The sequence below is a fragment of the Plutella xylostella genome, chromosome Z, assembly GCF_932276165.1.
Source record: "Plutella xylostella chromosome Z, ilPluXylo3.1, whole genome shotgun sequence".
In the NCBI taxonomy this organism is placed as follows: Eukaryota; Metazoa; Arthropoda; class Insecta; order Lepidoptera; family Plutellidae; genus Plutella; species Plutella xylostella.
Genome location: NC_064012.1, coordinates 7,751,278 through 7,773,816, shown reverse-complemented (window position 1 = coordinate 7,773,816; position 22,539 = coordinate 7,751,278). Strand labels below are relative to the sequence as shown.

At 36.0% G+C, this 22,539-nt stretch overlaps 1 protein-coding gene across 1 annotated transcript in view; it reads left to right on the top strand.

Annotated features, from left to right (window-relative positions):
* The window catches only part of LOC105389788 (glutamate receptor 1), an 88,362-nt gene that overhangs the window by 58,406 nt on the left and 7,417 nt on the right, over positions 1 to 22,539 (top strand). Inside the window, exons 5-17 of the mRNA XM_011560967.3 lie at positions 3,906 to 4,159; positions 8,156 to 8,305; positions 10,225 to 10,434; positions 10,645 to 10,752; positions 11,175 to 11,403; positions 11,624 to 11,709; positions 13,396 to 13,563; positions 13,916 to 14,047; positions 14,132 to 14,220; positions 19,891 to 20,050; positions 20,290 to 20,441; positions 21,244 to 21,358; positions 22,119 to 22,382. Coding sequence (XP_011559269.3) covers positions 3,906 to 4,159; positions 8,156 to 8,305; positions 10,225 to 10,434; positions 10,645 to 10,752; positions 11,175 to 11,403; positions 11,624 to 11,709; positions 13,396 to 13,563; positions 13,916 to 14,047; positions 14,132 to 14,220; positions 19,891 to 20,050; positions 20,290 to 20,441; positions 21,244 to 21,358; positions 22,119 to 22,382 — 2,117 coding nt within the window. The remainder of the gene's footprint in view (positions 1 to 3,905; positions 4,160 to 8,155; positions 8,306 to 10,224; positions 10,435 to 10,644; positions 10,753 to 11,174; positions 11,404 to 11,623; positions 11,710 to 13,395; positions 13,564 to 13,915; positions 14,048 to 14,131; positions 14,221 to 19,890; positions 20,051 to 20,289; positions 20,442 to 21,243; positions 21,359 to 22,118; positions 22,383 to 22,539) is intronic.

Here is a 22,539-nt window from a genome sequence, read left to right as displayed (position 1 = left end):
CTCCATGTCGATTCTTGGGCTATAAAAATGCAATGTCAATGTGATTTTTTTGAGTTCATCATGTTTGTTATTAAAGTGTTCAAACGATGAGATAATATTAATAATATGTCATTTCGTCCAGTGACATGACTTGTTGCTTCGTTGCCAACATACCAATTTTCTAAATCTGATCCAGATACATTTACTTTCTGCATTCATAGTCTCAACACTCAATAGGTTAAGTGTCATGTTGGTATCTGCTTGACTTGTAGGTACATGGTTTCTGTGGTTTCGGTGGTTTGCCATTCGATATCCATTAACGACTTTGCTCGATTTTATATCCGTCGCGTTTGCAATATGCGCACTTCTTTACTCTTTTTGTTGCTATTTATATTACTATTTTTTTTACTATTTACATTACTCTTTTTGTTACTATTTACAATCAGTGCTTCTGCATTATCTTCTTTATTGGTTGGAGTTTCTCTATAATATACCGATTCTTTTTCGACCAATCAATCAATTATATCAATCATGGGATCAATTAAAACAATTATAAATATGCAGCGTGTTTGTATTAGACGATTGACAAGTTCTTCATAAATCATAACAACCTCATTTTAATACGGATGATGTCGTTTAACGCATGGTACCGTGGGAATCCACCGTCACACCTAGTACAGCTTAGGATGATATCCATTGGCTTCCACCATTAAGCGCATCTTCCGCCTTTTTCGCGTACATAATATACACCACCTTTTTTATTGGCTTTTGTGTCTATATTTACTTTTGTGGCCATTCTCTTACTATGGCTTCGTCTTTAGTAAATAGAACAGTACTTCCTTTTTCAGTTATTTTCGCAATGGATAGCAGGTTCGTAGCTAGCGTGGGCACGTATAGGGTATTCATCAGTTTGACTCTTAAGGTTTTCTACCTCTATATTGACGGTTCCTTTTCCACTAACTAATGCTGTCTTTTCCTTGCATGCCAGTTTTAGCGAGCAGTAATCTTCTGTGTCTACGTTCTCAAACTTAGTTATATCGTGGCACATGTGTGAAGTGCAACCACTGTGTAAGCACCATGTCCCATTTTTGAATGAACTCGCGCTTTTACCTTACATGAGCCGTTTTCCCTTTTGACTTCCACACAACATATTGCTGCCTCAATATATGAGTCACGGGAAGACATAAGGACTTTAGCTCCTCTAATTTCCGCCGCAATGTACACTTCTTTCTGGTGCATGTACTCTAGTAGCATTGGATGATATGCTTTGGGAAGATTTCGACTATCTGCTTGAACATATCCTTCACTGGTCTTCAAAACAAACAGAGTCCAAATTCGAAGGGCGAAATCAAAGTCCAATAAAAGAGTCTGAACTATATTTTTTCGTTTCTTTAGTTTTGTTGCAAGACCGTATAAATATATTATATTCTATTTTTTGTCGACTAATACCATTTCAATACCAGATTAGCTATTTATAAAATGACAATGTCGGTAACAATTTTAACCAACAGCTGCTGTTATGTTGAAAAGCAATATTAAGAATACGCTGTTAGACGTTCCTTTTAAGATTTATCTGTTTGGGCATAAATAGACTCTATCACCATAGAGACGAGCTTTAGAAACCGAGCTTTAAAAACGACTTTCATCTATGATCAAAAATATAATTAGATACATTTTGATCTATTAGAGAGATCTTTATGTATTATGACGTATTGAAGGCATAATTTTAAATATCTTTCTTTGTTGGTTCAAGACTTTAAGGCCGAGATCATTTATCTAATATGTGTCCGAGGTTAGTAGGTATATCTCACACTGAATGAAACCGACTTACAAAGCATAAACTTAAGACAGGTGCTGTTGTCGGCAAGTTGCAAGATATTTACTAAGATATGTGGAGAGAAACATTAAATTCGTAAACTTAACTACATTATTCTTTAATAATCGGTTTTAACATTAAATATATATCACTCACGAGCAATGAAAAAGTTCCTGTGACATAGTAGCACCAAATTACTCCTTAATGGAAATGGGTAGCTTAATGACGCCTTATGCAATATTGAAGTAAGTACATTTATCAGCGCATCAAAATATTATAAACTTAATATCTAAAAACGATAACGATAAAGGACATTGTATTTATATTTATGTTTATCTTTTTTAACTTATAAATATACTTACTGCTGAAATTGTTGCGTTGTTTCGAAATGTGTTCAAACATAAGTATTTTTGAAAACTTTACTGGTGTGTGTGTTAGATATAGATTTCTATTTGTAAATTTAAGAATATACACTGTATGTTTTCTCTTCTAATAAAATAAAATAAAACTTAAATATGGCTTTAAAATTTTAAATTAAATGTTTTATAAAATTGCGACCTTTGGACAAATACAACCAAATCTCTAATTTGGCGTTTATTAACTGTAAAAATACATATTTTGATAACACAGTACAGGATAGTAGTATATGCTGAGGAATATTATCCTGTTCTTCGATGAGCGCGTCCATCAAGGCAAGAAGTGTAAAAAATAAAAAAAGGTAGAACTCGGTTTCTCACACGTCTGTCAAACTCGTCCTAAGCATGCTCAGTAGGATTTAAATCGAATCTCCTTGCTGGCCACTCCATTTTGTGGATTCCTACGTCCTAAAGAAACAAATTTTAACAGTCGTGTATGAACATTGTATTTTCGTCCATATTGGCCAAAACGGACCAGGATGTTCATTGAGAATCTCATCACAGCAGTTAGGTTCCCGTTCTGGATTGGAACTTACGCTGTTCGACCCTCTGCAGAGACACCAGCCCACACGTGAACGGTACCTCCGCAGTGTGCCAACTTTCCATCAAAACGTGCTTGTGAAAAACGTTCTCCTGGTGAACTCTAAAACTAATTAAAAAAGTATCTATAAATATAATAATAATATAAAACTACCTATCTTATGCCAAACCTCCCCAAATATCACCAGGGGGGACGGGGTGTCAAAAAAATGAGAAAAACGACCTCACGTGATTAATGGACGGCCCCTATAATTGTTACATTTTATCTACTTAAAATAAAGTTCAGAAAGAAAATTTCTACTTTTGAAATGTCCATCAACATTCATTAGTTAACTCAACTAACATTTAAGGGATACATTGTGCGTCAGTCGTCCGGCGTCATCAGAAACTATCGTGTAAGGCCTAACATAGCGGTCCGAGGCATAACCTCAATAAGCACGAGTTCCGCGGTATGGATGGCGACATATGGTGCAAATAGTCCCAGCGGTCGAAGAAAGTTTTGCCACGTCGCTCACCGCACATTTGTCTCCAAACATCAAAATCGTATCTCGCTTTACATTTTAGGCTTTCCGTGGTTGTCCCGTCTAGAAAATCTGTATCCTAAATGAAAATGAAATGTAAAGTAAAGTAAAAGATGCTTATATTTTGTTAAATACAAAAAAAAGCGTAAAAGCCATCATCTACTCTCGTCAACAAGCAAATTTATAAAATAAAATGAATCTGACGAAGTAGTGGTATTTGAAGGCATCGAAGGTGTCTTGTCGAAGTATTGTTCGTCAAAACAATGACTAGTCGAAGTAATGTACTCGTAGTACTGTCAAAATTTAGTCCGCAACTCGCTCAGCGCAGCGACCATTATATAGCTATTACGAAAAAAAAAAACTTTTTTCTTTCGTCATTGTTATATAGCCATTATTATTCTGAGACATCATATCTCTTTATAATCTATGATGATATTTATATATTTTTTTATTTACCGAGACTCACCCTGTATATCAGACCACTCAGACTTACAAAGGCTTAATTGAGTGCTATAGGAAATGATTAAATTACAAATGAGTTTAAGACATAGTCCCGCACGCACATACGAAAGTGCCTTTGTAAGTTTCGTTTCAGTTAATTTACATTTTCCATGCAGTTCTTTTATCCCACAGGCTTGCTTCGGTTGCAGCAACTATATCAATTAATGCACCCCGGACGTACAACATTCCGCATATCATTGGTAAAGCGTATTAATAATGCATCTGATGTTCTGGAGTTTTTGCTCGCTCTGGAACAACACGACCGGTGGGGGAACAAGCGCATAGTTCTGGACTGCAGCGCTAAAAATGCGAAAAGTATAATCGTCGGACATGTTCGCAATGTTCATTTGGGACGCCGCACCTACCACTACATACTTAGCGGACTGGTACGTATTTTAATACAACTGTAAGGCGGGGCGGGACAGGCTGCTTAGTAAAACAAATAAAATATTTATGATGTCCACACTGATACACTCTAATTCTTCTTACAGTAGAATGGCGAGACAGTATTCGCCGAGGGTACTGTCTTGCCACTCTACTCGGTAGATGTAATAAGGATATAAGCGAGCTGCCACGCTGCCGCGCCTGCCGCTGTCCGGCCCCGGCCTAACACGTCCCTCCAGCTACAATCCTCCAAAATTGAAACTCAATAGAAACTATTATTGATGATGCCAAAAAATAGTCGTGAAATAGTCATAAATAGTCGTGTTTTCCAAAAAAATAGTCGTATCATACTTTCGGAGTTAAAGCTATACTTTATGGAGGATTATAGCTGGAGGTCTCCAGCTATAATCCTCCAGCCTCTGCAGAACAAACGGTAAGGCGTATCGACTTGGTGAAGGTCTGAAAAAATAGTCGTGAAATAGTCGTAATGACATGCCAAATTTCAGAAATGGTCTTCAAAAGATAGCAGAGATATAAAGGTACTTTGCTGCAGCCCTGGTGGAGGATTATAGCTAGAGGTTTTGAAAATATCGAATATCTTTGGAACTACTATGACTATTGGTTTGAATTATGTCTCAAAAAATAGTCGTGAAATAGTCGCTTCTATTTATTATAATTTTAAGTTTCATAAAAGCTGTTAAATAATTATATCAAATTCTTCATACAAATCAAAGTGAACGAGAATGCCAAAGCGAGCCAGTACACAAAAATAATAGCACCGTAGCATTGAAGTACTCATGTCTAATTTATCTATAAATCATTTATTTCGTCATACTTTGCAACAATAGTCACTAAACACTCTTTTCTGCATCCACTAATATCTTTTAGAATATAAGATCTTGAATATTCATTTGCGTTTAGAGCAACAACAATAACACCGATCGTGACCATAGTTTGCACCACGTTTGCACTAAACTGTAAAAAAATTAACAAACAAAAACATGCAAAAACCTAATCCCAACTTCACCGGCGGCGGCGCGCGGCTGCGGTCACATAAACAAGGATAGCACTATTTGTGTGATCCCGGGATAGTAAGGGACGTAATAAATACCGGTTTGCTATAGCTTTTCAAGATGTTACCGGTGACGCGGTCGCTCACGCGTTCTATGCGTGCCATGCATGCCGGTTAGAAAGGAGACAAGGATAGCAATATTTGTCTGATCACGGAATAGTAAGGGATGACAATAACTGACCTAGGTACTACATCGCCGTAGTCGTCATCGCTATCGTTTGTCAAGATAACAGAGATAAATGTGTGCGTGTGTAGGTAGGCATACGTTTTCTCTGTACACAGTAAGGTAAAGGCTAAGAGCAAAAGCAATAAAATGTCATACCAAAGATTCGTTTAGATACTATTGTTGCAAAGTATGACGAAATAAATGATTTATAGATAAATTCGACATGAGTACTTCAATGCTAAGGTGCTATTATTTTATTGTACTGGCTCGCTTTGGCATTCTCGTCCACTTTGATTTGTACAGAGAATTTGATATCATTATTTAACAGCTTTTATCAAGCTTAAAATTATAATAAATAGAAGCGACTATTTCACGACTATTTTTTGAGACATAATTCAAACCGATAGTCATAGTAGTTCCAAAGATATTCGATATTTTCAAAACCTCCAGCTATAATCCTCCACCAGGGCTGCAGCAAGGTACCTTTATATATCTGCTATCTTTTGACAACTATTTCTGAAATTTGGTATGTCATTACGACTATTTTTTGAGACCTTAACCAAGTCGATAGGCCTTACCGTTTGTTCTGCAGAGGCTGGAGGATTATAGCTAGAGACCTCCAGCTATAATCCTCCATAAAGTATAGCTCTAAGTCCGAAAGTATGATACGACTATTTTTTTGGAAAACACGACTATTTATGGCATTATCAAAAATAGTTTCTATTGAGTTTCAATTTTGGAGGATTGTAGCTGGAGGGACGTGGCCTAACTACTGTATCAGCTGTGTACCTGTTATAGTATGTGTGTGTAATTGTACTTTACTCAACTCGTATTTTGGCAACTCATTCTATAAGTTCGAAAAAAAAATTTTTTTGTATAACTTAGGTCATACATATTATTATTAATTATCATTTATGATGGTTAACCGTTAAAAATGTTTTTATTTATGATGGTTGACCATCATAATTACTAATTTGATTTATTTTGTAAGTTCAAAAACCCAATTAAAAACGTTCCCGATTCGAAGCTCGTATAACGTAACACAGTTAACGTGTTTGAAGCTTATTTATACAACTGAAAGGAATGTTCAGCATTTCGCTTTGAAGTTCATAAATGAGTTTGACGAGGACTTCTGCAGACATTTCTGTTAAAAGTTAAACTAGTTCTAGAGTTATATACAAAAAAGACGTCGGTCGACCGATTTTATTGATAGATTGTCCCAGCGGTTGTTTGGAAAGTGGTGAATGTTTATATAGTTATTATGTTCTGTACATAGGAATAAAACACAGTAATATCTCATCAAACATATTTTATCTGTAAATTAAACTACACTTAACACCAAATATCATTTTTTTTATATTAGATTAGTTTAGTTTCATTAATAGTAAATAAAACTGTGTATACATTAGGTTCATTATTTTAGGTTCTGTAAAAACTTACCCCCTTATTCATAGAGAAGTTACAATACGTTTTAACTAATAAACTGTTTTGTCCCTCTCTGTCAAAGAACAAATTGTTCTTTATCGGAGAGGGACAAAACAGTTTATTAGTTAAAACGTTCTGTAACTTCTCTATGAATAAGGGGGTTAGACTTCAATTTCAATGTAAAATTAATTAACTTTTAAAAGTTTACTAGTTTACCTTATAAAATTATTTTATTACGTGAATAAGTAAAGTAATATGACCCTAAATGGCAGCCTTTATTGTTACATTAAAAACATCAATAATGAGATGTAAATGAAATACATATTGATGTAAGAGTATAACATTTTGATATCTTGAAACGTTATTTTCATTGTTTCACTTGATTCGATAAGCTTATAAACAAGAAAATGTATTCTCTTTTACAAAATAAAATTCAATTTTAACCGACACATAATCATTAACTGCAAGTCTCAATTTGGTTACTGTAAGCAACATAATTGAAAATACGGCAAAGTGAGGAAATGATATTACTTCAGCTTAACATATTTTATACGGAGAGCCAGTGGATTGATAATATGACGCACGATATGTGAATGTGCGCGACGCATTCTTTTTGTCACATCTTGCTTTACGCGTGTTGCGCCAAGTGTGCTAGGTTCCTATGCTGGTATAATGATTGTTTCAGTGATATAATATTTTTTGCAATGAAGTGTTAGGACTAAATGGTGATATATTTTATGATCAAGGTTTGGATGCTCTACACGTATCCCTTTAGCATAAATACATGTATATACAGGGTGTTGCAAAAAGGGTATACTAAGCCGAAACCTACATGTGCAGCATGGTATATCTAAGCCCGAAACTGAAATCAGAATTTCAAAATTCGCGAAAAAAATATTCATTTTCCATAGAAACTATGTTGGTCACGTGACATTTTACTATGGAGAATGACATATTTTTTTTCGCGAATTTTGAAATTCTGATTTCAGTTTCGGGCTTAGATATACCATGCTGCACATGTAGGTTTCGGCTTAGTATACCCTTTTTGCAACACCCTGTATATGTATCTCATAATAAAAGTTCTTTCTGACAACCCAAAATTTTTGGTGGATTTGCAAGGGAATATAAATTACAATTTTACAGTCCGAAAAAGTAAAAAATATAGTGTTGTATTTAATTTCATTTTACAGGTACCTAAGAATTATAATCATCACATTATCCCATGAACAAGCAAGCCATCTTCATCGATTGGATAATATTGTATTATTTTCTATAATCATATTAATATAATCAGGATTCATTGGACGATATCGTGATTTGAGCCTCTCCTTTTAGATCATGGACGATTACTGGGAGAACGAGGTCGTGGAGTACGGGGCCGTCAATATCACTGGGTTTCGCATCATTGACCACTCGAGAAAAATCGTGCGTGATTTCATGGATGGCTTGAGAAGAATGGATTCCCGGTTTAAGGATACTATATCAGTAAGTGCCTATATACGCGTTTGTTAATTTTAGATAGGAACTATACTATAACTGCGTAATCTGTAAGTAGGTAAGTGCGTGTTTTAATTCAAAAAAACATCCATGATATGCCACCCCTATGTAGTCAAAGACTATAAACTGTGCTTTCTTAAAAAAAATGGTCGACTCATGTGTCGAACAGCCTTTATTTACCTAATTATGTAACACATAATTATACATACTTACCTATACGCAATATAATAATAAACCACATAATTATATCTGTTGTTCCATGGTTGTGCATGGATCGGACAAATGAGAACCGACGTGGTTGGTTGGGCATGTAATACAAGTCTATTAATTACAGCAACTATAACGTGGCGTTTACACAGGCTTAGTAGCTAATGCTGAGTTCATGTCACGTATAAGTATAATTATGGGCATGTTGTCTAATATTTGAGGCTATCTCATGCAGATAAACAAAGAATGTAAAAATTACAGCCGTATAATAAGTGCGAGTAGGAAGAGATACAGTGACAGGCCTATCATTAGAGTAAGATAGAACTAGGTAATAACTCATGCATCCATCCGGCATTTCCATTTTCCTATTGTTTCTTTATTTGCGAACGTCAAACCAAGTCATAGTTCAAAATTCAATTGTAAATAGTATCTTACAGTTTAAACTTAAATATCGAAACGAATCGTATCGTTTTAATTATTAAGGGCGACTTGCTCAAACATATAAAATCTAGATTTAGTGTTAAATCTCGATTAAATCCATAAGAGCCACTTGCACAAACATTTAAATCTAGATTTAGTGTCAAATTTCGATTTAAGAAACGTCAATCCATATAAAATTAGACACTAAATCGAGATTTAACACCAAATCTAGATTTTATATCCAAATATCTTTGTGCAAGTGGCCCTTAATAATAATAAGATTAAATTTCTATACGACACTAATTCCTAGTTCCTTCCTAGTTTCACCATATTCTGTTAGATCATTAACATAGCTGTTACATTGTAATGTCATCAATTATACGTCATATCCATATTAAATTCTTGACACATGTGTCAAAAGTCAACTACTAATCCCTTGTTATGATCTAGGTAACAGAATATGGTGAAACTCAGGGCTAAGTGCCAATTTAGCCATAGTCGGTTATGTAAGCGACCAGTTATCATTCATCAATTATACGTCATTTCCATATAAAATTCATGACAGATGTGTCAAATTCAACCACTACTACGTGGTTATGCTCTAATCGACAATGGAGAAATTGGCACTTAATCCGTCAAATTTTTTACCGAACACTAATATCTACATAAATTTGACTTCATTTTCAATTCGTGATAGGGCCTCAGTATACCAGTTGCCGACATGATCCCGACATAGCACATTATCTTCCGACTAAGACTTATTCGCGCACCAGGAGTCAGTTCATATTATTATTTTAAACCATTATTTATTTAAATTATATTTTGACGGAAAAAATCTTATTTTTAGGGACAGGTGACTTAATTAAGTAGATTTTCATGATCTCTGTGTTTCTAAATGAAAATAACTGTGATTTATATTATTAAGTCGGGCTAAAATATCACTATTTAACATAAAAAGCCAATTTTTATTAAAGCTCTACCTTTTTTTGCTCGATAATATTTACACAAAAAAATACAAACATAGGTAATTTGTACCCATATAAGTACTTAGAACTTAAACTCATACAAATACTGTTAATAACAAAGTTGTGTTTGCTGTAAAAAAAAAGAAGTACTTACCTACCTACTATTTATAGATAAAATGTTACGAGGCCCTAGGCCGGATTTTCGAATGTGGATACTGAGATTACTGAGTTAACATGTATTATTAGTTTAAGTAAAAGTAATAAAAAATATAGGACCTAATACAAAACATGAATTGTATTTGACTTCTGAAACAGGCTCAAGCGGCTCTGATGTATGATGGAGTGCAAGTGCTCATTGATGCCCTCGGGAGGCTGTGGCGGAAGAAACCTGACGCCTTCAGAAACGCCCAGAGACGAGCTTCGGGACAACAGAATGCTACAAAGGTCATCGACTGTAATCCTGGAAAGAGCACCTGGGTTGTACCTTTTGAGCATGGGGATAAAATATCCAGACTCATTAAAAAGGTAACTTAATCACGGTCAAATAGTGATGCGATATTTTTTCAATATAACATATCTAGAGGTGTTTTTTACACTTTCCCTACTATACATTTTATGATTATGTGCTACAAAACTTAGTACGTGTTTGAAAAGAAAAAAATAGTTTTTTTTTTAATTCATATTTATGAAAAATTAAGAAAGTAGCTCTATGAGTAATTAAATATAATTTTTCAGACCGATATTGAAGGACTCACAGGAAACATATCATTTGACGAAGAAGGTCATCGTCATAATTTCACTTTGCAAGTTGTGGAAATGACGGTACAATATGCTATGATTAAGGTAGGATTATTACATAACTATGAACGTAAATTTTGCTATCTACTTAATTCAAAAATATTTTAATACTTTAGGTTCTTTTACAACAAATATTAATAAAGAAAATGTTTGCCAGCGATCTAATTAAAATTATATATTTTCCTCGTCTTTCTTAACTAATTCCATATCAGTTGTTCGTGGTTAATTTAAACTTTCTTTCCGAACACTTGTTCGGAAACTCACAAAATGATTTCTTAGCCTTCATAAATCAATGAGTAGAAACTTTGTGATCCTTTTTCCTTTAGTCGGATGATTGTGCCGAACCCACGTGCTTCAACACAAACTGTTACGTGTTGAAATATTGTAGATCCTTCAAAAAGGTGTGTTCTAACATTATAACTTTAATCCATTTTGATACTTGCGCTGACTGATCTTATGTTTTTTAGATCGCGATGTGGTCGGACAAGCATGGTCTGGTTCTGACGCACCCGAAATACAATCTTCAACACTTGCCTGGCTCGCTCAATATCAATAAAACGTTCATCGTGTCAACGTTAGTTCAAGAACCATACATGATGTATAGGCCAGGAGATCATGGAAAGGTTCATAATGATCAGTTTTATGGATTTTGCAAAGATCTCCTAGATCTAATAGCAAAAGAACTGGGAATAAAATGTAAGTTTTAAGTTTAATTTAATATATTACCCAAGCGTACCTATTTCACCCACGGCTTTCGACTCACGGCTTAAAGTGCCGTCTGAAGCACGGTAGAGCCCACTTGAAATCGATCACCCATCCAGTGAGTGACCGTGCCATGTGTTGCTTAACTTCAACTTCTTTCATTTATTACCTAATAATATTTGGATACCATTTTTATAATAGTTTTGGCTTTTAGATGAACTTCATCTTGCCAAAGATGGTAGTTACGGAAATGCTGACACGAATGGCTGGGACGGCCTCATTGGTGAACTAGATAGAAAGGTGCGTATTAAATCTCAAGAGAACAATCAATTTAGGTTTAACCCTAACTTAACTGTCTTATTTTATAATATGAAAAGCCAATAATGTGCTTTTTTACAAATTGATATAATATTATGCTATTTTAAATTGCTCAAAGCTTCCTTTGTAGACCCGCAGGCGATTATTGGATTCCATTCTAAGGTTCATATTTAAACATATAATATGTAGGTACATATTCTCATCGTTAATGGCTCTAGTCTATTAGATACCCTTTTAGGCACTTCTGTTCCCGTTACCACCCGGACTGATCCCGGCAAATATATGAGTTCCTTTCTACACATAGGTACACATAGGTATATTGTATATATTGTATATACATACAGCCTAAAATGAACCTTGAATGTGTATTTGAATGGTTTCCGTAGTAAATTGGTAACCGAAACGCTAGATAGAGCTAAGGGACCAAAGGGGATACATTTAATGGTCCGTAAGTTAAATGCATTATCAGGATTATCGGAAGCTATTCTCCTCTGCGAAATTAACCTATTTAATCCTATGTATCGGAATGCTGAACTGGACGTTAAATCCATTAATATAATTGGAATTAATCATTTGAGTATAGGTATAACTATTTAGTTTTTTATACAAATTATTTCTTATGCATACAGTTTACATGTATGCATGTAAACTGTATGACTTGTGTTGTATAAATACTTGGGTATGTCATAGATGTCATACCTTGGACAAACTTAGTCAAAGGTCTTTCAAAGCCAAGTAATATCCCTTTCATGTCTTATTGATAATAAATTAATATCTACTAGTATTAACAATACAATAGATTTCAAAGCTAACCAATAACTCTCTGTTGTCGATTTACAATGATATTGCTTTCACATAGGTGCGTGTAGAATAGACAACAGTACGCCTTCATAAGCCACTACTTATGTATGTACGTACCTATTATTCTATAATGTGACTAAGCATTCACGTAAGGATCAATTGAATTGAGTATAGCGACAGTAATATAACAAGCAATAAGCATGTCACAATAGAATGCAATACCATCCTATTATGCTAATGTAAATGAAGTCGTGTCATGAGTGGGTATCGATATTACCAATTTTATGTTCTCCACGTTATTATGTACCTACTTGAAGGATTCTACTCCCGATATAAGATTTAGTTAATGATAAGTTGATAAGCAAAGATGATAGTATTTAACTAAGAAAAAATTTAACTGAATGAAAGCCAGTCACTATCACGATCTGTCACAGATATTGTGTAACTACGCAATTGTGATTTGGAAAGATACCTGTGAATCAGTTACATTCCATGTCATTTGTGAACCATCCCCATATCACTTACTTAACATTTATTATTAATCAGTGCTAGTACCCACCAAAACATGACCAAAATCGACACAACATAAGCAATCAACAACTTCAACTTTATTTTGTGGCAAAAGCAATCAACAATCTTGAAGCATCGCTTATCTGTCAAACACCTGTCAGATCCATACAAGTTACAATGACAGACAGACAGACAATGCTGCCTGCTAATTAATTGTGCGGTTAATCTATGTGTGCGGTGGTGGTAAGGTAGCAGAACATTCAGAAGAACTGTAAAGTGCATATAATACGTCTACGAGACGCAATTACTCTTGTGTAAGTTTACCTATAAGTACTGCATTATTGTATACTATTTTAGGAGGCCGATATCGCTCTCGCTCCGATTGTGGTAACCGACGAACGAGGAAAAGTAGTTGATTTCAGTGTCCCATTCTTGACATTCAATTATCCAGGAAAAACAAGTAAAACCCCGAAACAACTGGCTGACACCTTTAGTTTCCTCCGACCGCTGTCTAAGGAAATATGGGTAAGTTTTAGCTCATTAATATACCTTCCTATATATAACATTCTCATCTGTAAAAATATTCGTTTAAACAGATTTTCATGATTGGAGATTTCCATGTCTGCATTGAATTCGTACGCCAAACCGAATCTCATATTTACTGATTTCCATCACTACGTATTACCATTTATACGGAATTTCTATTCAACAGTATCCTAATATTCTGTTATATTCATGTCTGAATGAAAACATCAATTCGCAACTATGTATGTATAAAATCAGAAAAATATACCTAACCTATATACCTACCTTTAATATCAACTATTTGTTAAGATAAGTAAAAAACAAAAAATAACTATTTATTATATCTTTCTAGCTGTGTGTTTTATTTAGTTTCTTCGCGGTGAGCATCGTTCTTTTCTTGGTGTCTCGGTTTTCTCCCCACGAATGGCGTTCCGTTTCTATATCAGACACTCACTTGGACCATCCAATCAGCAGCACAAATGAGGTGAATACATAATACCGAATGTCGAATGTTATATTTACCAACGGCCTGTGTGATATTCAGTTAAAATTTAAATATGTTTTCCAGATAATATTGCACAATGATTTCAGCATTTGGAATTCATTTTGGTTTTCTCTGGGATCATTTATGCAACAAGGAAGCGATGTAGTACCCAGGCAAGTTTATACCTCTGCATAATATTGTAATCGTACGATGCACACACATCATACTCACAAATTTTGGCAAAATCATCTTGGTTTTTTATGTTCAGATACATTCAGGGTGGCATTTTGAGAATTACCGTTCAAATTTCTTTAGACAAAAACAAATAAATAAAGATCATTCGCCTAAAGACTTCTAAAGAGCCAGATAGACATGCGAATAAGTAGATACGCGTACTTATGGCTCGACATCCTGTTTCGCCCGTTTATTAGGGTTCCGTAGCCAAAATGGCAAAAACGGAACCCTTATAGTTTCGTCATGTCCGTCTGTCCGTCTGTCCGTCTGTCCGTCTGTCACAGCCGATTTACTCGGAAACTATAAGTACTACAGTGATGAAATTTGATGGGAATATGTGTTGTATGAACCGCTACAAAAATATGACACTAAATAGTAAAAAAAAGAATTGGGGGTGGGGCCCCCCATACATGTAACTGAGGGATGAAATTTTTTTTTTCGATGTACATACCCGTGTGGGGTATCAATGGAAAGGTCTTTTAAAATGATATAAAGTTTTCTAAAAAACATTTTTCTTAAAGTGAACGGTTTTTGAGATATCAGCTCTCAAAGTCGTAAAAAGTATGTCCCCCCCCTCTATTTTTATAACTACGGGGTATAAAATTCTAAAAAAAATAGAGGTGATGCATGCTAATTAACTCTTTCAACGATTTTTGGTTTGATCAAAGTATCTCTTATAGTTTTTGAGATAGGTTGATTTAACTGTAATTTTGCTGCTACGGAACCCTTTGTGCGCGAGCCCGACTCGCACTTGGCCGGTTTTATCACCTTAAATTCGCGTGCTTCACAAAAAAGTTCGCCGAGCTTTAAGTATGCGTACTTATTCGTACGTCTATCTACTCTATCTATCCCTTTACTTTATAAGATACATCACAATTGCTGCAATTTAAGAGATGTTCGGTATTGGGAATATGCTGGCATCCCGGTAACCTTTGCTTTCCAACATTTATCGGGTTTCCGTTGGTGAATGCTTGTACAAATTAATTGGTATGGTTTGGTTATGTGGGATCCGCAGTGGGGCTGTGTTAGATCGACAAACATACTTACATAACAACGTGTGGAATACTCGTAATACCAGTATACCACATGTATATTGCAGTGCATTTCGGTTCTAACGCAAAGCCTTTGATAAGAACGTCAGATTTAAAGTTAACATTTAGATAGTTCTTCGCTTTGCCTTCTTTATTTTATACCAACAGACGTGTTTGTAGCTTTTAATCATGAGAAAACATTCATGTTTCATTTATTTAGAGTAGTGTATTTTTATTTATGACATTTAGGTTTATTTACAGGTTTTACAAAAGTACTTCTAGTATTTATTTATTGTATACAGGGTGATTGGTAAGTCGATGTATTCCTTTAAATGGGTTGTAGTCGATGGAATTTCCAGTTGATTGAACCCCATAATGCACAATCCGAAAATCAACCATTTCTGAGTTATTTAAGTTTTAAGTTTTTTTTTAAATTTTGCCAAAATTTATGTTTAAAAGCAAAATATTTCAAAAACCAACGATTTTTTTAATACTTTTTTTATTGTTTTGCGTTGGTGACACCTTAGTCAACTAATCATAATCATTAATTGCGTAATATTTAACTTAATTTAGACACAGTGCTTCAAAATAGATGAAACATTAAGAAAAATTTACGAAAGATGAAAATAAAAAAGCTAATTTAAAAAAGAATTTTATCTGACAATTTTTCAGGCACTACAGCTTAAAAACATAATCAATTTATAAGCTTTAAAATGACATATTCCAATCTAAAATCGATTAAGGTATGGCCAAGATATAGCCAAAACAACCGCATAGGCGGGCAAATCTCAGTAGGGAAACAAACAAGATTTTGTTCAAATTTTAAGGTAAAAAGTATTTTAACTGGACTTATCCGAACCGTTTACAAATTATTGTGTTCCAATAGTGCGGTTCCTCAAATGCACTGATCTAGGACAAGGTCGTTTCACCGAAATAATGCTTGTCCGATAACACGGTTAGCCGATTGTAATTTTCAATTATGATTGGTAAAACAAAATAATTCTTCACAACCCGGTTCCATAAAAATACTGTTCGACGACGGTTAATTCGCCGAAAACATGATTGGCCTACTGGCCAATGCTACTGCACGTGACAAAAGCACTGTTTTATAATGATTGTTTTAAATTCAACGTGTTCAAACACTGTGCCAAATATTTTAGCTGAAAAGTTTCACCGAATAGACTTATAGGAGATGTAATTTGGTGGTTAAACTGGGCAGTCAAAAAGCATTCTATCTTTGAACCTATCGTCATCAAAAAGTACTTCCGGCTAACCGTGTTATCGGACAAGCATTATTTCGGTGAAGCAACCTTGTAGTCGATCTGTGCCTTTGAGGGACCGCGCTATCGGAGAACAATAATTAGGAAACGGTTCGGAGCTCTAAAAAGTGCAGTTATAAGACATTTTACCTTAAAATTGAAACAAAATGTAGTTTGTTTCCCTACTGAGATTTGCCCGCCTATGCAGTTGTTTTGGTTATATCTTGGTCATACCTTAATCTATTTTAGATTGGAATATGTCATTTTAAAGCTTATAAATTGATTATGTTTCTAAGCTGTAGTGCCTGAAAAATTGTCAGATAAAATTCTTTTTTAAATTAGCTTTTTTATTTTCATCTTTCGTAAATTTTTCTTAATGTTTCATCTATTTTGAAGCACTGTGTCTAAATTAAGTTAAATATTACGCAATTATTTTTTTTTTTTTTTTTTTAAAGATTTTATTATCACTCCACAGACTTTATGTCCGTGCCTTTTTGAGAGATCAATATATTGTGAGAGTTTGGTTGTTTTTTGTCTTCATCTTTTAACTACTCACTACTCAATGTGGAAGCTTATAATATATATATTTTATCATTTATATATATATACCTATATATTATTAATAATATTTTTTTTTTTTTGCACTCCTGGAGGAAAATCTACACAGACACCTGGGAAGGGGACCCAGGTAGTGTCGGCCTTTAACCGACTAAAAACCCCCAGTTGTGCATTTCTTGTTTTTTTTTTTTTTTTTTTTTTTTTCTTTGTTTCACACAGTCACACTTACAATTATAATGGCAACAAACATTTGAAGGGTAGGGCCAATGTCAGCTGTCTTCAGAGAACTTAACAGACGCCTGTCAGTGGCCACACACTCCTTTTTGTCATCGCTGTTGTTTTGCCTGGTGTTAATGTGTGACAGTGTTCTTAAAACTATCTTAATTTTATTGGTTAGTTCTTATACAGATAATATTAATTCATGATATACTATACAATACCTACATATCAAAACTATACAATACATGCTATATACTATACATAACAAAACTATAAAATACATGCAATACGGTTTGGCCGTCAATATAAAATTAAAATCAAAATTCTCCTATTCCGCTCCATTTTGCGTTGCCAAAAGCCTTGATTGCTGGGCAACGACCTCTTTGTCCCGATTTTTTATTGCCATCTTTAGGTTGTACTCGAGGATCCGTTTCTTAGGTGCTGTTATTGATTCGTACGTCAATCCCTGTGCTTCGTGTATGGTTAAGACGCGTGATCCCGTTCCTTCTCCAAACCCTTGGCTGGTCAGGGTCTCTTTTTCTTCCTGTGTATGCGTCAGGAATAGAGTGTTGGTTTGGGATTTTGGAATTGCTGCGTCTGTAAACCTTTTCAGCTGCAGGGATTGGATACGCGTTGTGGCTGCGTATATGCCTGAGTATACTTCTCTTAGGGCGTATGCAACATCCATGGGGTTTCTATATGAGCACAACAGCTCCTGGGTGATGTTTGCTACCAGTGTTGGGCGACTGTACCTTAGTTCGAATAGGTTCTCTCTGTCTATGTACGGTAGCTGGTTGATGTCTCCGATTAGAGCAATATCACTGGCACGGGACAGGCGGGCGGCAATTACGATTGCCCCGAAATGGTTCATCAGGGCCTCGTCAATTATCAGGCGTTGGCATCCGACATGTTCTCTAAAGCCGTTTACTAGGACTGATGCCATCGTACGTACCCTAGTTCTAACCATGTCCCCGATCCTATGCGCTAGCCTGTTTCGTATATCGACGGCCGCCTCAGTTGTCGTGGTGATAATGGTGTCTTTACTCACATCGAAGTTATTTACCACCCAGGTTGTCTTCCCACATCCAGGTACCCCGTTCACCCAAGCGATGGTGGGCATCGTCCAGCTATTCCAGGTAGCGTTAATGGTTTCCGCTTTTGCTAGGATTTTGTCCTCTAGCATAATCCTGGTACACTGAGCTACGACCACCATTTGGTTGTTGTGTGGGAGAGTGAGTTTCGGGATGTTGCGTTCCCAGGGCACGAATCCGCATTCCTCGCTATAAGCCGCCATATACGCTCCAGTCATTTTGCCTCTGAGGACTTGGCAACTACTGTTATCGTATATGCAGGCTTCGGCCTCCTCGAGTAAAACTTTTAGCCGGCTTTCGTTCTCTTGCCTGTAGGTCTGCATGATCGTTTTGCAGGACAAGAGATTTACCTGCTTTGTGGCGGTTGTAATTGCCATAAATTCGATGGCGGCATTCTCTAGATGGTCGTTTGAGGTGGTAGCTGTTTTCAGCTTCGGTGGGACCACCTGGCCCATATCCGCTCGAGTAATTTTCCTCTGGGCAAGCCTTTTTCCAGTTTTAGGTTCTCTGGAGATTTGGCGCCTCTCGGGTGTCCTCTGTGGTTTTCCTATAAGGCTTGAGGCAGCTGCTTTAAAAGCCTGGAGGAACCCTTGGACACGCCCTTGCGATGTTAAATTGTGCATCCTCCTTTCCATGTTCCGTTGTTCTGAAGCGGCGACAGCCCCAGCGGTCATCCTCTCCTGTAGGCGTTCAGATCCGGTGACCAAGTATTCGGCTTGTTGGTGGCAGTTGTCAATGCCCCTCGCAAGTATATGACCTTTGAGAAAGCTTAGGTCTTCGCCTCTGTCCTCGTACACCACTATTTCATGATGTTTTGAGGCTTTTCGGCAACCCAGCTGGTCAACAATTTCGCCTTTCCTATACTCGATCACCATTGCGTCTACGCTTATTATCCTGGGGACGTTACTGTCTAGCGCTATCTCTCCAAGCTTACTGAGCCATGAGCATGCCTGAACGAACGGGGTGTCGTCGGCCCACTCGAATAGTGCGATGGTCTTGTTACGCCATCGCACTAGTCTGCAGGGCTGATTTCCCACTAGGGTTACTGGCAATGCGTCGTAGGCTTTACGCTTCATGGTAGCCTTCGATGTGCTCCCATTTAGGAGAGAGGCTAGGCCGAGTGATATGGCCACGCTCTTTCGCGCTATTACGCAATTAATGATAATGATTAGTTGACTAAGGTGTCACCAATGCAAAACAATTAAAAAAGTATTAAAAAAATCGTTGGTTTTTGAAATATTTTGCTTTTAAACATAAATTTTGGCAAAATTTAAAAAAAAACTTAAAACTTAAATAACTCAGAAATGGTTGATTTTCGGATAATGCATTATGGGGTTCAATCGACTGGAAATGCCTTCGACTACAACCCATTTAAAGGAATACATCGACTTTCCAATCACCCTGTATATGTCGTAATTAATAGCATAAACAATTATTTTATTTTCTTTTAGGTCACTTTCAGGAAGAATAGTAGGCACAGTATGGTGGTTCTTCGCTCTTATTTTGGTGTGTTCTTACACGGCAAACCTAGCTGCATACCTGATTGTGGAACGTATCTCAGTGCCGCAACAAACTACTAACATGCCGGCGATCGCACTCGCCGATACCGAAGTAAGAACAAATGCCATTCTTTATAGAAGGTATGGCTTCAACAGAGAAGTTGGTAAAGCTGCGCGACTTGATAAGGGCTGCAGAACGGCGAATGTTCCTAACTTAAGAAGACACATTTTGATACCGCATTGTCGGACATATATGTTGCTTTTAAAACAAAATTGTCATCATACCTAGTCCAATAATAATAAAATCATAACCGACTAAATTCACATTGTAACATGTTATAAATATTACAGGCTATGCGTTCGATCATAAACAATAACTTGGGTAAATCGGCAGACGATCAATCTGCAATGTATGCTCTGGATGATTGCGATTCTATGTCCAGCGATTGCGCGCAAAATTATGTGGATTTTGCAATTGCTACTACTAAGGGATCTGCGCTAAGGTATGTTTTAAATTTACATACCTACTGATTAAAACTACTATGATGCTTAGTTAAATTATCTTTTACTATTTTATTCGCCTCCTTGTCATTGTATAATTTATTAAAAGTTAAACTGTATTACCATACCTTTCTTACCGTTAAACACGATTACAAAAGTAAAGCATGTTCAACCACTGATTAAAATTTAATTAATCCTGATAATTAATTGATTTATTTCTTCACTCCATTATACTCCTTCCATTTTAATTCCTGAAAGTGTTCCAACGATATCTAGTTTTAAACTGGCAATAAAACCGCTAAAACGCTAAATAACGTACAGTCGATGGCTTGGCAGAAATAGCGGCGTCGATTTCCGCTCCGCTAGTAGATTGACTATCCAGATAAAATCTTACCTTTGTGAGGTAATTCCCAGCTGAATACCAAAAAATCGTAAATTTTCATCGGACGATGCCGCTGCTGTAGTCTATGCGGGATCGACGAATGTGGCAGCTAGGACTAGGACTGCGAACCGTACTGAATCACCGCCAACAATAGCTACTACGTAAAGCGACGACAAAAGTGTTTTTTAAATTCTTTTAAATGTCGTATTGTAACCTGCTGCCCGACAATTTTTGACCCACACTCATCTTGGAAACAGTTTCTCTATGTTATGAAATTTATAACATTGAATAATAATAATAATATATTGCCTCGTGTGTTATTTTAATTTTTATTTCGCATTGGTATTTTCTTTTCTTCCCTAACTCAAAAATCTCAACTTAATTTCAATAAAAAATAAATACCTAACGAAAAAATATTTCAGAGAAGGAATAAACTTGTCACTGGAAAATCTGAAAAATAATGGAGTTATATCGAAACTACTGAGAAAATGGTTAATGAGGAATGATCAACAAGACTGCTTGTTACAAAAAGATGAGGTAAATAATAATTTCAATTTATTTTACCACTTTTGTAGGTTTCTAGTTAGCCAACCAATACGTACAGGACATATAAATAATAAAATGTGTCGTTAAGCCGTATTTACACTTCGATAGTACAGAGTCAAGTTTAGTTGTTTGACAGTTAAAGTGACAAGTCTCTATGAACTACTTGTCAAATAACTAAACTCGCTACTGTAAATGCTAGCTTATCGAGCTGTATGACGTAGTGCGATTGTAAAATCGCAAAATCTCATTAAATAAAACATGGCTGGTCAAATAGTTGTCATAATTTATCAAATATTTGGATGTGCGTTCTACAGTTTCCTTTTGATAGATATTTAAATATAGCCTAGCATCATTGTATTTCAGATGAATGATCATTTAAAACGACTATTGCACCAGCCTGACTGTAAACTACATTGTACACAATCGAATTAGAATCGCTGAGATAAATACACTCGCGAGTATTAAAAAAATTCCAGCACCAAATTAATCATAAACGGAAAAGGCTAGCTCAATGATGCTGTCTGCAATATTGAAGTACATTTATTTAACAGCGCATTAGAATATTACCTACTAAAACGTAAATAAATAAAAGGTCTATAATGTTTTTAAAAAATTGCGAGATTTTGTGTCGGAAATTTGTAAGTGGAACTATTTTATTGCTCGCCAGTGTACTTTTAAAAAACGTCTATCGCTGATCGTTGTCGACATAGTTCTGTCACATATCCTAATCATACGCCTTATAAAATTCCAGGAGAATACAATAACAGAAATGACACTGAGTCAAGTGGCGGGGATATTCTACGTGCTGGTCGGTGGGCTCGCGCTGGCGCTGGGCGTGGCTCTGCTCGAGTTCTGCCAGCACGGGCGCGTCGAGGCTGCGCGGGCGAACGTGCCGTTGCGAGCCGCTTTGAGAGCTAAAGCCAAGATGGCGTCGAATGCTGACCGGAAGACCCCGCAGAGGACCCCGCAGCGCGATCGCGACAGGCTCGGATGGAATGGAGCGCCGTTTGCTGGGGTACGTTGCTTTTCGTACGAATTATTTAAATAATTTAATGGCAATAGATAAATACCACCTACGAACAAATGAAGTGTTTGAAAATCTTTGGATATTGATAAAGTACATACCTGTGATTGTGTTCATTTATAAGCCGTATAATTACAGAATCAAATCT